Source organism: Mesoplodon bidens (genome assembly GCF_964165515.1).
Source record: "Mesoplodon bidens genome assembly, chromosome: 6".
Lineage (NCBI taxonomy): Eukaryota > Metazoa > Chordata > Mammalia > Artiodactyla > Ziphiidae > Mesoplodon > Mesoplodon bidens.
The window spans coordinates 77,925,132-77,942,355 of NC_138162.1; the positions used below are offsets into that span (position 1 = coordinate 77,925,132).

The window sequence follows — 17,224 nt, forward strand, 5'->3', positions numbered from 1 at the left end:
ATATTTTGGAGCATTTTCTTTATTTTATTTTACTGACGTATAGTTGATTTACAATATTGTGTTAATTTCTGCTGTACAGCAAAGTGATTCAGTTATACATATATACGTTCTTTTTTATATTCTTTACCATTATGGTTTATCATAGGATATTGAATATAGCTCTCTGTGCTATACAGTAGGACCTTGTTGGTTATACATTCGCTATATAACAGTCTGCATCTGCTAATCCCAAGCTCCCAACCCATGCCTACCCCACCCCCCTTCCCCCTTGGCAACCACAAGTCTGTTTTCTATGTCTGAGTCTGTTTCTGTTTGGTAGATAAGTTCATTTGAGTCATATTTTAGGTTCCACATATGAGTGATATCACATGGTATTTGTCTTTGTCTGGCTTACTTTGCTTAGTATGATAATCTCTAGGTCCATCCATGTTGCTGCAAATGGCATCATTTCATTCTTTTATATGGCTGAGTGATATTCCATTGTGTATATATACGACATCTTCTTTATCCATTCCTCTGTCAATGGACGCTTAGGTTGTTTCTGTGTCTTGGCTATTGTGAATAATGTTGCTGTGGACATAGAGGTGCGTGTGTCTTTTTGAATTAAGAGTTTTGTCCAGATATATGCCCCGGAGTGGGATTGCTGGATCATATGGCAACTGATGCAATATATTTTATATTATTTTAGCTTCAGGTAATTTGTTACTTTTATAGATTATACTCCATATATATGGACAGTTATAAATATTGGCTATATTCTCTGTGTTGTACATTACATACATCCTTGTAACTTGTTTATTTTATACCTAGTAGTGTGTACCTCTAAATTCTCTTCACCTATCTCGCCCCTCTCGCCCCCCTTCTCCCCTCTGGAACCAACAATTTGTTCTCTGTATTTATGAGTCTGTTTTTGTTTTGTTTTATTCATTCCTTTATTTTTTTAGATTCCACATACAAGTGAAAACATATAGTATTTGTCTTTCTCTGTCTGATTTATGTCACTAAGCATAATACCCTCCAGGTCAGTCCATGTTGTTGAAAATTGCAAAATTCTCATTCTTTTTTATGGCTGAGTAATATTCCATTGTGTGTGTGTATGTGTCACATCTTCTTTATCCATTCATCTATTGATGGGCATTTAGGTTGCTTCCATAACTTGGCTATTGAAAATGATGCTGTAATGAACATAGGGGTGTGTATATCTTTTTGAATGAATGTTTTCATTTTTTTTCCGGATATATACCCAGGAGTGGAATTGCTGAATCATATGGTAATTCTATTTTTAATTTTTTGAAGAATCTCCATACTGTTTTCCATAGTGGCTGTACCAATTTACATTTCCACCAACAGTGTACTAGGGTTCCCTTTTCTCTACATCCTCGTAACACTCATTATTTGTTGTCTTTTTGATAATAGCCATTCTGACAGGTGTGAGGTGACATCTCATTGTGGTTTTGATTTGCATTTTAGTGATGTTGAGCATCTTTTCATGTGCCTGTTGGCCATCTGTATGTCTTCTTTGGAAAAATGTTTATTCAGGTCCTCTGCCTGTTTTTTAATCAGGTTGTTTATATATATAATGTTGAGTTACATGAGTTCTTTATACATTTTGGATATTGACCTATTATCAGACATATCATTTGCAAATATCTTCTCCCATTCAGTAGGTTGCCTTTTTGTAGCATAGGATTTTGAACAATAATTATAATGGCCAAATGAGCACTTATCATATGCAGGCACTATCCCAGTGCTCTTCTTACGCTAGCTCTTTCATGAAGGTATGTGTTATATTTGTCTCCATTCATTCAGATAAGGAACCTGAGGCTTAACTGATCAGCTCCCAGAGCTAGTAAATGGCAGAGCCAAAATTCAAATCCAGCTCCTACCTACACCCCTATCTATCACTGTAGTGTTAACCATGAAGCACCATATCACTGTAGTTGTTACTGATTGATTGATGTGTCCATCTCATTGGAATCATGCTCCTCATGAAGGTGAGAGATGGATCCAAAAAAGAAGTGAGAGTAGTTTTTATAAAATTCCACTTTCATCTTGGTTTCCTTTCTATTTTTTCCAAGTTTTAGTGCCACAGTTCTTAAACCTTTTCATCTCTGAATCCCTTTACATTCTAAAAATTGAGGATCCCAAATAGCTTTTGTGTATGTGGGTTATATCTATCAATATTTTATATATATATATATATATATATATTTTTTTTTTTTTTTTTTTTTTTTTTTTTTTTTGCTGTACGCGGGCCTCTCACTGCTGTGGCCTCTCCCGTCGCGGAGCACAGGCTCCGGACACACAGGCTCCGCGGCCATGGCTCGCGGGCCCAGCCGCTCCACGGCATGCGGGATCCTCCGGGATAGAGGCACGAACCCGCATCCCCCGCATCGGCAGGCGGACTCTCAACCACTGCGCCACCAGGGAAGCCCAATATTTTATATTTTTAAAATGAGAAAATTTTTAAATATTCGTTCATTTAAAATAATAACTATTAAAATGTTAAATAAATTTTTATGAAAATAACTTTTCCAGGACAAAAATAAGCTTAGTGAGAAGAGTGCCATTATTTTACTTTTTTGCAGTCCCTATTGTCTGAAGAAGCTGGATTCTCATATCAACTTCTACCTACATTGGTCTGGCATGATCTGGCACATGACTGTATTCAACTGGGCGCCCATGAGAGGGAATGAGAATGAAAGGGCAAATAACATCTTAGTATGAATAGGAAAATAGTTAGACCTCATGGACCCCCAGAAATGGTCCCCCACACCATTGTTCTAGTACTTTAACTCAGTCCCTTCAACTCTTGCAGAATCAAATAAGACAAGAATTAATTAGAAATAGGCACCAGGATACTATGCTTATCTCTGCCTCTCATTAATCACTGACCTTGAATTAATCAACCTTTTTGGTCCTCAGTTTTCTCATCTATGAAATAGATCATTAAGTCACCTCTTAAGACCCCTTCTAGGTCTGACTGGCCATGACTTATTCTAAATTACAAGGAGTTGTAGAAATAAGGTTTTTCCCAGAAGAGCTATAGCTGTTTCTTCAAATTTCACTGTTTCATCACATATTCTACCATCAACCATCACAGTAGTTAAACTTAACTTTTGTGGCAGTGCATCTAGAAAGTTCTGCACCATTAACTTGTAATTCCAGGGTGTGTTTTCATGCTGGAGATTTTTATTTAGCATGCTCTTCCAACCTTAAAGGATACAGCTTATTGCCTTCCCTTCAATATTGTCATTTGCCTCCACACTGTGAAAGAGTGGATGGCAAAGAAAAGCATCAGAAGGGAAAACCAATCTTGCCTACACCTTTGTCTTTCCTTCCTCTTGACCTGATTAGAATCCTCTTAATCGTAGCCATCCTTAAAGGGCAGTTGAAGGCTTCTGTGGTGACATTATAGTGGGTGTTATAACCAAACATAGATTCTCTTGTGATGTTTCTTCTCCTTTAAGAATTGGTAGTTGTAACTAATCCCCTAGTGCTACTGTTTGCATACTAATGGACAATACTGTTTATATCACTGTAAAATATGATTTAAACTCAAATGATTTATGCACACCAGATAACATATGAAATTTCCTTTTTAAAGATCTACCCACATTATGTGCATGTGAATTAGGCCAGCTATCCTGCTTTTTCTGATAATTTGACATGAAATTAAAAGGGTAGGTTACCTTAAAAGGCTGCTAATTGTTCCAGCACCCTTATTGAAGCATTTGGTTCAGGTTCCATGTTCCTAGTTATTGCTTGGAAAAGGCCATTCACCTTCACGCTGCAGTTCCAGGCTATCTGATTCATTTTCAAATACTCAAATCATCGTGTTTTTGAAGATGATTTTATCCAGTGACCAAAGAGGTGTTTCCATTGAGTTTTGAGTTGATGACACAGATTAGGGTATTTAAAAGAATACAGCAGAGATAAGCAGGCTCTTGATTTTAAATGGGCAATCATGCCATCTTCATAATAGGGCTAGATTCCACTTTTTGAATAGTCCGATATTCTAAGGTGCTGATCACGACAGCTTATTATTTCAGTTCCTCAGGCGACTCCTTTACCTGGTGTAGAATGCAATTTGGTGTTAATGGAAAGAGGAACAACCAACAAAGGCAATGCAGCTGAAAAATGTCATGGGTGAGCGTGTCCCTTTTTTATGACTAGCTGAGAATGGATGGGTAAGTGGGAGATAATGGAATTGCTTTTGTAAATAATATAGAAGTTTGAAAGAGGGCTGCCACAAAACGACAATTTTCTCACTTCTGTTATTTAGGTCTTGAGGTTATGCCCTTTTCTTTTTACACTGTTCCATATTAACAGCCTCTCAATAATATGTCCTTTCATCCAGATATGTGTTCCTGCAAGGTGGCTGAAGTACAAAAATAGCTGTGGGCAGAGAAACAGTTAAGCCATTTTTTTTAGCCGTGCCAGTATTGGAGATCAGTGCTCTGATGTGCAGCTGTTGGACAGCTTTGTTATTTAATGTGTCTTTACGGTGGTTAATAATACTCTTTCATCATGGGATGAAGGGTGGCAGAGAAGTGGAAATGATTGTGAATTAACAGCTTATCAGACTATTATGTATGAAAAAAGCCTGAGAAGAAAAACACTTTAAATTAGGTCATGGGGGTCCTAGGAAATTCAGTGGAACTTTTTGGCAAGAGAAACTGCCTTTCTGGACTTGACTCTGCTGGCATTGACATTAATGACTTGGATGTGAAGTATCGGGTCTCTTGAATCCCTCCTTGCATGAGCCAGCATTGGCTGCTGCAAAAGATGTTTATGTGCAACAGTGGCAATTCTATCGCTTCTCAGCAGAGAGCTACAGTCCCCATCAACCAAAGATGCTGCTCGAGGTTTTGGCAGATTTTAGTGAGACCAAAACAGGAAGAGAAGAAGCCAAGGCTGCCTTGGGCTTGTAAGGCATTTCACCAGAATGCCATTTTCTTTCACCATATGACCACATCGTTGAGAAATGAAGAGATTTCAGAAAGAACAAAATAGGGCCCTTTTTTATCTCTAGGAAGGCTTGACCCTCTTAAGTCATTGACCAAATAATATTTCTAAGACATGTAGAAAAGATGAAAAAATGGATCCAACTGCCGGCACCCCATGGCACCTAGAGGGATTCCTGTCCTGAAACGAGCGACGCCAGCTTCAAATTAATGAGACAACCCGCTGTGCCGGATTAGGAGGTCACTGGAGGATTTTTTTTTTTTTTTTTTTTTAACAAACAGTATTAAACTGCTGTTTAAGGATTACCTTAGGGAATTGGAGTTATAAATGCATACTGGCTTTTCAGTTGTATTAGGCCCACAGTTAACAATTAAATGACAGCAGACAGGGCTATGGTAGATTTTTTTCTGTTCTGTCCTAGTTTCACAGTGAATCCTGGCCTCACAGGCCAGGTGACTTCCACCTTCCTCAAGGCCAGTTCTGCTCTTGGTACTTGCCTGAGTCTATTCATCCAGGCCCTCCTTGGGTGGCACCATTATTCTTCTTTCTTTACCTCCTAACACCAGCCTCTCTCTCCTTCCCCACTCCCTCCACACTTTCCCTGCTGCTTTTGTTTCTGATTTTGATCTCCATCTTCTCCATCGTCATAGGAAGCCAGGGTTTGCCAGGCTCCTGAGCCTTCAGAAAACAAAAACCAATTCAAAAGGAACCAGACTAGGAACAAATGAGACTTTTAGGGGAAGCAAGTTTAAATCACACCTGTGGACCTTGTGAGAGCCGGGCTGGCCTCCTTCATGCCATTCGCTCTCCTGGGCCCTGAGGAGGAATGGGAAAATTGGGTAGAAGGGAGGATGCATAAGTACTGTCCACTTAGTAAAGAACAAGGCCTCCCCAAGTGTGATGGATGGTGTGCGGAGGACTAGGGAGTGGAGATGAGGGCCTGGCTTCCCTTTGGTTTGGCTTTGCCTGTGCTCCTAGGGCTGCCGTGACAAAGTACCCAGGCTGGGAGGCTTAAACAACAGAAATTTGTCTCCCAGTCTAGAGGCCAGAAATCTGAGGTCAAGGTGTTGGCGGCGCCCTGGTACGTCTGAAGGCTCTAGGAGAGGATCCTTCCTGGCTTCCTCCAGCCTCCGGTGGTCCACGTGGTCCTCAGCGTTGTTTGACTTGCAGCACTCTGATCCCTGCCCCAGTTCCCACTACCTCCCTGTGACTCTGTGCCTCTGTGTCCTCTCTTCTTGTGAGAACACCTGTCACTGGATTTAGGGCCCACCGTAATCCAGGATGAACTCATCTTAACTAATTACATCTGCAAAGACCATATTTCTGAATAAAATCACATTTCAAAGGTTCCAGGTGTACGTGAGTTTTCAGGGGACACTATTCAACTACACCGCCTTACCGAGGACATGTGAAAGGGCACGCACGCTCTTTACCACGCTTGGCCCCATTTTTTCATTCACTTCCCGTCTCCCCGGCTTAGTCACTGTGAGGTTGGGTAGATGTTTCCAAATTATGGTGGATTCCTCGCAAAAAGGTGTCAGGTAAACGAATGTATTAACTGATACAGTCACCTGTTGGGGACATATTGTGTATTAGAAATAAAATCCCTGAGGGTGGACCAGGGCAATGGTATTTTTAAAAGTTCCCCACACATACAGGGCTGAGACCCAGTCAGCTTGTTGACAGGGTCCTTCAGCTCTGAGCATCCTATAATTCTTCTGTGCTAGATGAAAGGGAAATCTGTATCACTTCCCTAAGAGCCCTCCTAAGATGGCTGGCCAGTTAGCTTTGCTTTACATCAGAGGAAAAATGAACTTGATTCTAAGGTGAACCTTAATCACATTCAAGTTTATGAACTGGTCTTGGGACTGCGTTCCTGCAGCAGACCCTACTGCCACCTAGTGGTAGGAAGGCGCCTCTGACCAACCAGGATAAGGAGCTGTTGAGGTCCTTGAATTGAACGCTATTAAGTGCCAGTGTGAGGCTCAGAGGGCTGTCTCCACTCCGTGTACTTTACGGTCGCCTCACACTGCTGTGCACGCACGTTTGGCAGGGGCACATCCTTCAGACGGCAAAGGCAGCTCCCTCAAGTGGAACTAGAGGCTGCAATTACAATCATGCACAGCAATGAAGGTGCTACTCTTCCCTAGGATCCCATCGTGCCCTTCTCATCCATTAAGGCCAGTTCCACTTGAGCCTCTTTGAAAAGGCCCTATGGCAGTTTGGGGATTCAACACAGAAAATGCTTCTTTCTGCTGCTTAGGCAGCAACTTGAATGAAGTATCAAAAAATATGGAGTGAAAAAAACCTTTTCTTCACTTTCAATCTTTGACAGGTTGTCCCTTACAGCCACTCCACCCCCCAGGTAACTGTAGCTTTGGCGGTAGCCCCCAGTGGAGGATCGGATTAAGTACAAAAAAATTCAAATATGGATCCTTATATTTTTTAAAAACTTTCTAAATCCCAGTAATGGCTACTGTATTTGTTTCCTAGGGCTGCCATTACAAAATATCACAAACTGGGTGGCATAAACAACAGAAGTGTATTGTCTCACAGTTCTGGAAGCTAGAAGTCCAAGATCAAGGTGTTGGCAGGGTTGATTCCTTCTGAGGCAGGGTTGATTCCTTCTGAGGGCTGTAAGGGAAGGATCTGTTTCTGGCTTCCCTCCTTGGCTTGTTGATGGCCATCTTCTCCCTGTGTCTTCCTTCTGTGTGTCTGTCTCTGTGTCCAAATTTCCCCCCTTTTTATAAGCATACCAGTCCTATTGAATCAGAGCTGACCGTAAGGACCTTATTTTAACTTCCTTACTTCTGTAAAGACTGTATCTCCAAATAAGATCCCATTCTGAAGTACTAGGGGTTAGAGCTTCAACATATGAATGTGGGGTGTCAGGGGCGGGGGGGAGGCACAATTCAATCCATGCCGGCTACTGTGTGTTTTTGTAAAGAAAAATGGTACCAAGAAAAGTGCTGAGAGGGGCGTCTTGATAGGGGTGCAGCTTCTGGTTCCTACACTCTAGGCTGTGCCTGGGGGCCTCACCCTTTCCTTCTACACAGGGAGAGAGAAGCCAGTGGCCTCATCCCAAGGCAGTGCTCCTTTTCAAATGAAACCAGTACCATATTCCTCTCCCTACACTATCCAGAGTGAATTTGGTTGCAGCCCCAGGGCTGCATGATATATTAGATAACAAGGTAACCATTTGGATTTACAATTAGCAGAAGTCACTCTCAGGCGGGAAAGTCCACTGTAGAATTGTCAGCCCATAAATCACTGATTTCCTCCAGCTTCTCTTAGGTCTTTGGAAAACAAATTAATCAGGCAGGGAACTGTATTAAAATACTGCTGCTGCACTAACATTTTTGAAATGAGAGGCCATAATCCTAAATACATCCCACGAGGCATCTGAAATCAGTGCCAGTTTTTTCGTGGGTCTGTTCTCCTCTTATCAGTAATCTATCTGCTGGTTGGTGTGGAACGCTTTGATAGGGCATTTGAAGGTTGGCAGGAGGCCTGGTACTCCATGTGCTGCCAACACCTCAGAATTCAACAAACATTCTACCAGATAGGCACAACATGGTAGTTTTCATCCAAATTGTACATACTCTTCAAGGTTGTTCCAAGTCCTACCTTCTGCCTCAAGGCTTCTTAATTAAGGCCCTGTAGTCTCTGGTTCTTGGGAAAGAATAATTTCACCACTGATTCTGAATCTAAATTTTTTTTAAGTGCAAAGGTAGGAAATTTAGACCTAAGCTTCCTTCCAGCTATAAAACCCCATAGCACTGTGGTTGGACTCCATATATATAGACCGTGTCCTGATTTCTGTAGCACTAGTGTATGTATTTGTTCATCTCCTTTAAAAAAAAATGGTGAGCTTTTGGACACCAGCAACTGTTGTTCAAAGAGAAATCCCCTATTCCAATCTATTTCCAAGTGATTGTGCCTTGTGAAGTACCCCCAATATGAGGTAGATATGAATGTGATAAAAAGTAAATATAGAGCCTTATGTTAAAAAAAAAAAAAGATTTCCAGAGAACATGGTGGCTGCTTGGTGTTTGAAGCATCTTTGGTGAGCCCAGAGCTGGAGGGGACACCAGACCCAAGGGGATGATTAGGGTGGGGCATTGTGAAGCCTTTACATGTGTTTGTGGTGATGCTGTGAGTTTAGACGAAAATGAGGGGAGTGAGGCAGGATGAGCTGGTGTGCTCTCATGGCAACAGATAGAACGTTGGCCAAAAGAACAATATGAACTAGAAAGGAAAACAGTGGGGCTGGGGAAAACGGGCTCAGTATAGGAAAAGGGACTTGCCACCTACAATAGCCTGGAGAGAAATCAATATTTTCCTCAAGGGTATTTTGGCAAAGAATTTCAACTTGAATTCAAAATGAGGCTGCCCTTGGACACCAGACAGGAAAAGATCCTGCTTCTGTGGGACCCTGGAGCTGAACTCTGAGGCAGTTGTAGTTTAAAAAGAACATTGCCCCTGAGGGTCAGGAGCTCATGGAACAAGGATACCCCAGGGACTATTTAGTGTGATCATCTTAGCCAGTCTGACTGTCCTGAAGTTCTGCTTTGTTTCAGCGCTGCCCTTAAATCTCCTCACAGAACATTCCAGATCTTGTGAAATTCTATTGGCTAAATATGTCTTTTAAACAGTCGGTTGAGGGTATATATGTGTGTGTATCTTTCAGGGAAAAGCTTGAAAAAAAGTGAGGGTAGGAAATGAGCCTAGAAATGAGACCTTGGAAGAGAAACTTCTCGTCTTTGATGCCGTCTGCACATGGCTCTAAAAAGTCAACTTAGACCCTCCAACTTAGCTCATCTTGAAGTGATCTATACTTTGGGGGTCACTGGGGCAATCTGGCTTCCAAAAAGTGCAGCCCACCCTCCCAAAGGGCTTTGTGGTTAGCAAACAAACTGCTTTTGCTTTGCTATGTTCCCTTATTTCTCTGTGTCTGTGTTTTAAATAATTTTATTGAAAAGGCTTTGCAGTCTTTGACCACATGTGTGCATTACTGTGTAGTTTCAATCACAGAATTAAGTACTTGAGTTTAAGTGGAAATAAAAATACAAGCCTCTCACACACCCACACACTTACTCACATATGTGGCTAAACAATGCTAAGGATTAAGGCCACAGAAATACCTTAAACCTCTACTCCTTTCATGGCAACTGTTATCATACCTTTACCTTCAGGTCCCAGAATTTAAAATATATCATGCATTCTCAAAGCATCACACGCTTAGGAAGAAACACTGGCATCTGTGTGGATGTATGATTGCGTGCAGTCCGACTGGTTAAGATGACCACACTAAAGAGTCCCTGGGGTATCCTTGTTCCATGAGCTCCTGACAGGGGCAATGTTCTTTTAAAACACAGCAGTTATTAGGCATAGAGGGAACTTACCTCAACATAATAACAGCCATATATGAAAAACCCACAGCCAACATCGTTCTCTATGGTGAAAAACTGAAACCATTTCCTCTAAGATCACAAACAAGACAAGGTTGTCCACTCTCACCACTATTATTCAACAAACATAGTTTTGGAAGTTTTAGCCATAGCAGTCAGAGAAGAAAAAGAAATGAGTCCAAATCGGAAAAGAAGAAGTAAAGCTGTCACTGTTTGCAGATGACATGATACTATACATAGAGACTCCTAAAGATGCTACCAGAAAACTACTAGAGCTAATCAATGAATTTGGTAAAGTAGAAGGATACAAAATTAATACACAGAAATCTCTTCCATTCCTATACACTAATGATGAAAAATCTAAAAGAGAAATTAAGGAAACACGCCCACTTACCATTGCAACAAAAAGAATAAAATACCAAGGAATAAACCTACCTAGGGAGACAAAAGACCTTTATGCAGAAAATTATAAGACACTGATGAAAGAAATTAAAGATGATACAAATAGATGGAGAGATATACCATGTTCTTGGATTGGAAGAATCAACATTGGGAAAATGACTCTACTACCCAAAGCAATCTACAGATTCAATGCAATCCCTAACAAACTACCAATGGCATTTTTCACAGAACTAGGACAAAAATTTTCACAATTTGTATGGAAACACAAAAGACCCCGAATCACCAAAGCAATCTTGAGAAAGAAAAATGGAGCTGGAGGAATCAGGCTCCCAGACTTCAGACTCTACTACAAAGCTGCAGTAATCAAGGCAGTATGGTACTGGCACAAAAACAGAAACATACATCAGTGGAACAGGAGGGAAAGCCCAGAGATAAACCCACACACCTATGGTCACCTTATTTTTGAAAAAGGACGCAAGAATATACAATGGAGAAAAGACAGCGTTTTCAATAGGTGCTGGGAAAACTGGGCACCTACATGTAAAAGAATGAAATTAGAACACTCCCTAACACCATACACAAAAATAAACTCAGAATGGATTAAAGACCTAAATGTAAGGCCAGAAACTATCAAACTCTTAGAGGAAAACATAGGCAGAACACTCTATGACATAAATCACAGCAAGATCCTTTTTGACCCACCTCCTAGAGAAATGGAAATAAAAACAAAAATAAACAAATGGGACCTAATAAAACTGAAAAGCTTTTGCACAGCAAAGGAAACCATAAACAAGACGAAAAGACAACCCTCAGAATGGGAGAAAAAATTTGCCAATGAAGCAACTGACAAAGGATTAATCTCCAAAATTTACATGCAGCTCATGCAGCTCCATATCAAAAAAAACCAAACAACTCAATCCAAAAATGGGCAGAAGACCTAAATAGACATTTCTCCGAAGAAGATATACTGATGGCCAACAAACACATGAAAGAATGCTCAGCATCACTAATCATTAGAGAAATGCAAATCAAAACTACAATGAGGTATCACCTCACACCATTCAGAATGGCCATCATCAAAAATTCTGCAAATAGTAAATGCTGGAGAGAGTGTAGAGAAAAGGGAACCCTCTTGCACTGTTGGTGGGAATGTAAATTGATACAGCCACTATGGAGAACAGTATGCAGGTTCCTTAAAAAACTAAAAATAGAATTACCATACAACCCAGCAGTCCCACTACTGGGCATATTCTCTGAGAAAACCGTAATTCAAAAAGAGTCATGTACCAAAATGTTCATTGCAGCTCTATTTACAATAGCCAGGATATGGAAGCAACCTTCATGTACCAAAATGTTCATTGCAGCTCTATTTACAATAGCCAGGACACAGAAGCAACCTAAGTGTCCATCGACAGATGAATGGATAAAGAAGATGTGGCACATATATACAATGGAATATTACTCAGCCATAAAAAGAAATGAAATTGAGTTATTTGTAGTGAGGTGGATGGACCTAGGGTCTGTCATACAGAGTGAAGTAAGTCAGAAAGAGAAAAACAAATTCTGTATGCTAACATATATATATGGAATCTTAAAAAAAACCCAAATGGTTCTGAAGAACCTAGGGGCAGGACAGGAATAAAGACATAGATGTAGAGAATGGACGTGAGGACACGGGGAGGGGGAAGGGTAAGCTGGGATGACGTGAGAGAGTGGCATGGACATATATACACTACCAAATGTAAAATAGATAGCTAGTGGGAAGCAGCCTCATAGCACAGGGAGATCAGCTCGGTGCTTTATGACCACCTAGAGGGGTGGGATAGGGAGGGTGGGAGGGAGACGCAAGAGGGAGGAGATATAGGGATATTTATATATGTATAGCTGATTCAATTTGTTATAAAGCAGAAACACACCATTGTAAAGCAGTTATACTCCAATAAAGATGTTTAAATAAATAAATAAACAAACGAACAAACAAACACAGCAGTTCAGTTGGTGATAGAACTGAAATTTTCTGCCATCCCTTACCTGAGATATGGCTAGGTTCTCTCTCCAAAGCACCAGTTCCCATTTCTGTTTCTAAATCCATCAGGTCAGGAGAGGGTTGAGTCTCAGCACCTCAGAAGAAGTTGCTGGTGTTCAGGGCACTAATACCTGAAGAACCCATCTTCATGTTGGGGAGCTGGAGGGGATTCTACATGCACCATATTTTGAAGAATAAACTCAAGCTATGAGTTTCTTCCCAGGGTAGACAGACAGCTGACACTTTGTCTCTTCACTGATGGCCAATACAGGACTTGTGGATTATAATTTGAAGAAAGGAAAATTATTGCACACTTAATACTAAATAATGGATAATAAAATTGCCTTCTGGAGCCAGCTTACCATGGCCAAGTTTACAAGCAGGGAGACACTGTGCTTTCAAGTTCCACAGAAGACTTAAAGACCTATCAAAAAAAAAAAAAAAAAAAAAGACCTGTCAGGCCACCTCATTTTATTAGGGTTATAAATGGACACTTTCGGGTAACCAAACATGTCATCCCAGGATTACATTACAACATGGATATAGAATTGGCAGTTCTCACCCAACTTTGACATTCTTGTACCCTGGGGGTGAGAGTGAGTGCTTAACGAAGTTTATAGAAACTTCTACAAGACCTTCAGTTTACAAAAAACTTGATTCCAACGGGACAAGAAATAAGATGGTGGAGTAGAGGACTTGAGCTCACCTTCTCTCACAAAAACACCAAAGTCACAACTAACTGCTGAACAACCATCAACACAGAAAGACTTGAATCTAACAAAAAAGATATTCTACACCCAGAGACAAAGAAGAAGCTACAATGAGATAGTGGGAGAGGCACATTCACAATAAAATCAAATCCCATACCAGTGGGTGACCCACAAACTGGAAAATAATTATATCACAGAGGTTCTCCCACAGGAGTGAGAGTTCTGAGCCTCATGGCAGGCTTCCCAGACTGGGGTTCTGGCATTGGGAGGAGGATCCCCCAGAGCATTTGGCTTTGAAGGCCAGCAGGGCTTGAGTGCAGGAGCTCCAACAGGACTGGGAGAAACAGACTCCACTCTTGGGAGGCATGCAGAGGTTTCACATGAACTGGGACCCAGGGCAAAGCAGTGACTCCATTAAGAGCCTGGGCCAGACCCACCTGTGGGTCTTGGAGGGCCTCCTGGGGATGTGGGGGTCAGCTGTGCTCACTGCAGGGGCAAGGACAATGGTGGTGCATGCCCCAGGGAATACTCATTGGCTTGAGTTCTCCTGGAGGTCACCATTTTGGCACTGAGACCTGGCCCCACCCAATAGCCTGCAGCCTCCAATGCTGGAATGCCTCAGACCAAACAACAAACAGGGTGGGAACACAGCCCCACCCACCAGCAGACAGGCTGCCTAAAGTCCTATAAAGTCATCCTGAGCCAACAGCCACCTGTAAACACACCCCTTGATGTGACCCTGCCCATCAGAGGGACAAGACCCAGCTCCACCAGTGGGCAGGCACCAGTCCCTCCCACCAAGAAGCCTGAACAAGCTCCTGGGCCAAATTCACACACCAGGGTGTAGACACCAGAACCGAGAAGGATTACAGTCCTGCAGCCTGAGGAACAGAGACCACAAACACAGAAAGTTAGACAAAATGAGACAGCAGAGAAATATGTGCCAGACGAAGCAACAAGATAAAACCCCAGAAGAACAACTAAGTGAAGTGGAGATAGGCAATCTACCTGAAAAAGAATTCAGAATAATGATAGTAAAAAATGACTCAAGATCTCAGAAAAAGATTGGAGGCACAGACTGAGAGGATACAAGAAATGTTTAATAAAGAGCTAGAAGTTTAAAGAACAAAACATATGAAAAATACAATAACTGAAATGAAAAATACACTAGAAGGAATCAGTAGCAGAATAAATGAGGCAGAAGAATGAATAAGTGAGCTGGAAGATAGAATGGTGAAAATCACTGCTTCAGAACAGAACAAAGAAAAAAGAATGAAAAGAAATGAGGACAGTCTCAGAGGCCTCTGGGACAACATTAAATGCACCAACATTTCTCCTTCTGGGACTCCTATAATGCAAGAGAGAGAAAGAGGGCCTGAGAAAATATTTGAAGAGATAATAGCCAACAACTTCCCTAACATGGGAAAGGAAACAGCCACCCAAGTCCAGGAAGCACAAAGAGTCCCATATAGGATAAACCCAAGGAGGAACATGCCAAGACGCATATTAATCAAACTGACAAAAAGACCATGAGAAAGTATTAAAACCAACAAGGTAAAAGCAACAAATAATATACAAGGGAATCCCCATATGGTTATCAGCTGGTTTTTCAGCAGAAACTCTGCAGGCCAGAAGGGAATGGCACGATGTATTTAGAGTGACAAAAAGGAAAAACCTTCAACCAAGAATACTCTACCCACCAAGGCTCTTGTTCAGATTTGACAGAGAAATCAAAAGCTTTACAAGCAAAAGCTAAGAGAATTCAGCACCACCAAACCAGCTTTACAACAAATGCTAAAGGAACTTCTCTAGATGAAAAAGAAAAGGCCATGACTAGAAACAAGAAAATTACAAATGAAAAAGCTCACCAGTAAAGGCAATCTCATATGGTAAAGGTAGGAAATCATCCACACACAAATATTATATAAAAATCAGCAATCATGAGAAGAGAAGGGTACAAGTGTAGGATATTGGAAATGCATTTGAAAATAAGAGACCAGCAACTGAAAACAGTCTTGTGTGTATGTGTGTGTGTGTGTGTGTATAAACTGCTATATCAAAACCTCATGGTAACCACAAACCGAAAATCAACAATAGATACACACACAAAAAAAAGGAATCCAAACACATCACTAAAGTTAGACATCAAATTACAAGAGAGGAGAACAAAAGAGGAAGGGAAGAAAAAGACCTACAAAAACAAATCCAAAACAATTAACAAGATGGCAGTAAGAACATACATATTGATAATTACCTTAAAAGTAAATGGATTAAATGCTCCAACCAAAAGACATAGACTGGCTGAATGGATACAAAAACAAGATCCATATATATGCTGTCTACAAGAGACCCACCTCAGATCTAGGGACACATAGACTGCAAGTGAGGGGATGGAAGAAGGTATTCCATGCACATGGAAATCAAAAGAAACCTAGAGTAGCGATACCCATATCAGACAAAAGAGACTTTAAAATAAAGCCTATTACAAGAGACAAAGAAGGACACTACAGAATGATCAAGGATCAATCCAAGAAGATATAACAATTGTAAATATATATGCACCCAACATAGAAGCACCTCAATATATAAGGCAAATACTAATAGCCATTAAAGGAGAAACCAACAGTAACACAATAATAGTGGGTGACTTTAACACCCCACTTTCATCAATGGACAGATCACCCAGACAGAAAATCAATAAGGAAACACAGGCCTTAAATGACACATTAGATCAGAGGGCCTTAACCAATATTTATAGAACACTCCATCCAAAAGCAGCAGAATACACATTCTTCTCAAGTGCACATGGAAGGTTCTCCAGGATAAATCATATGCTGGGCCACAAAGCAAGTCTCAGTAAATTTAAGAAAATTGAAGTTGTATCAAGTATCTTTTCTGACCACAACACTGAGATTAGAAATCAACTACAAGAAATAAACTAAAAAACACAAACACATGGAGCCTAAACAATATGCTGCTAAACAACCAATGGATCACTGAGGAAATCAAAAAATACCTAGAGACAAATGAAAATGAAAGCATAACAATCCAAAACCTAAGGGACGCAGCAAAAGCAGTTCTAAGAGGGAAGTTTATAGCAATACAATCTTAGGAAACAAGAAAAATCACAAACAACCTGTTCTTACACATAAAGCAACTAGAGAAAGAGGAACAAACAAAACCAAAAGGCAGTAGAAGGAAAGATATCATAAAGATCAGAGCAGAAATAAATGAAATAGAGACGAAGAAAACAATAGCAAAGACCAGTGAAACTAAAAGCTGGTTCCTTGAAAAGATAAACAAAGTTGATAAACCTTTAGCCAGACTCATCAAGAAAAAAAAGGGAGCAGACTCAAATCAATAAAATTAGAAATGAAAAAAGTTACAACTGACACCACAGAAACACAAAGGATAACAGACTACTACAAGCGACCATATGCTAATAAAACAGACAACCTAGAAGCAATGGACCAATTGTTAGAAAGGTACAATCTTCCAAGACAGAACCAGGAAGAAATAGAAAATATGAACAGACCAATCACAAGTAATGAGATTGAAACTGTGATTTTAAAACTTCCAACGAACAAAAGTCCAGAACCAGCTGGCTTCATAGGTGAATTCTATCAAACATTTAGAGAAGACTTAACACCTATCCTTCTGAAACTATTCCAAAAAATTGCAGAGGAAGGAACACTCCCAAACTCAGG

At 40.7% G+C, this 17,224-nt stretch overlaps 1 protein-coding gene and 1 long non-coding RNA gene across 3 annotated transcripts in view; one reads left to right on the forward strand and one right to left on the reverse strand.

Moving 5' to 3' along the window:
• Positions 1 to 17,224, forward strand: part of PIP5K1B (phosphatidylinositol-4-phosphate 5-kinase type 1 beta) — a 327,228-nt gene that overhangs the window by 307,045 nt on the left and 2,959 nt on the right. The window contains exon 15 of one of the 2 annotated variants that reach the window (XM_081238181.1): positions 9,659 to 9,815. The exons of the other annotated variant lie outside the window; for it this stretch is intronic. Coding sequence (XP_081094307.1) covers positions 9,659 to 9,670 — 12 coding nt within the window. The 3' untranslated portion in view covers positions 9,671 to 9,815. Of the gene's footprint in view, positions 1 to 9,658; positions 9,816 to 17,224 lie in introns of those variants that run through there. 2 annotated transcript variants of the gene reach the window in all.
• LOC308619422 overlaps positions 12,818 to 17,224 on the reverse strand; it is a 98,586-nt gene continuing 94,179 nt past the window's right edge. Inside the window, exons 2-3 of the long non-coding RNA XR_014016175.1 lie at positions 13,170 to 13,231; positions 12,818 to 13,080 (exon numbers count right to left, since the gene is read on the reverse strand). This is a non-coding gene — a long non-coding RNA (uncharacterized lncRNA). The remainder of the gene's footprint in view (positions 13,081 to 13,169; positions 13,232 to 17,224) is intronic.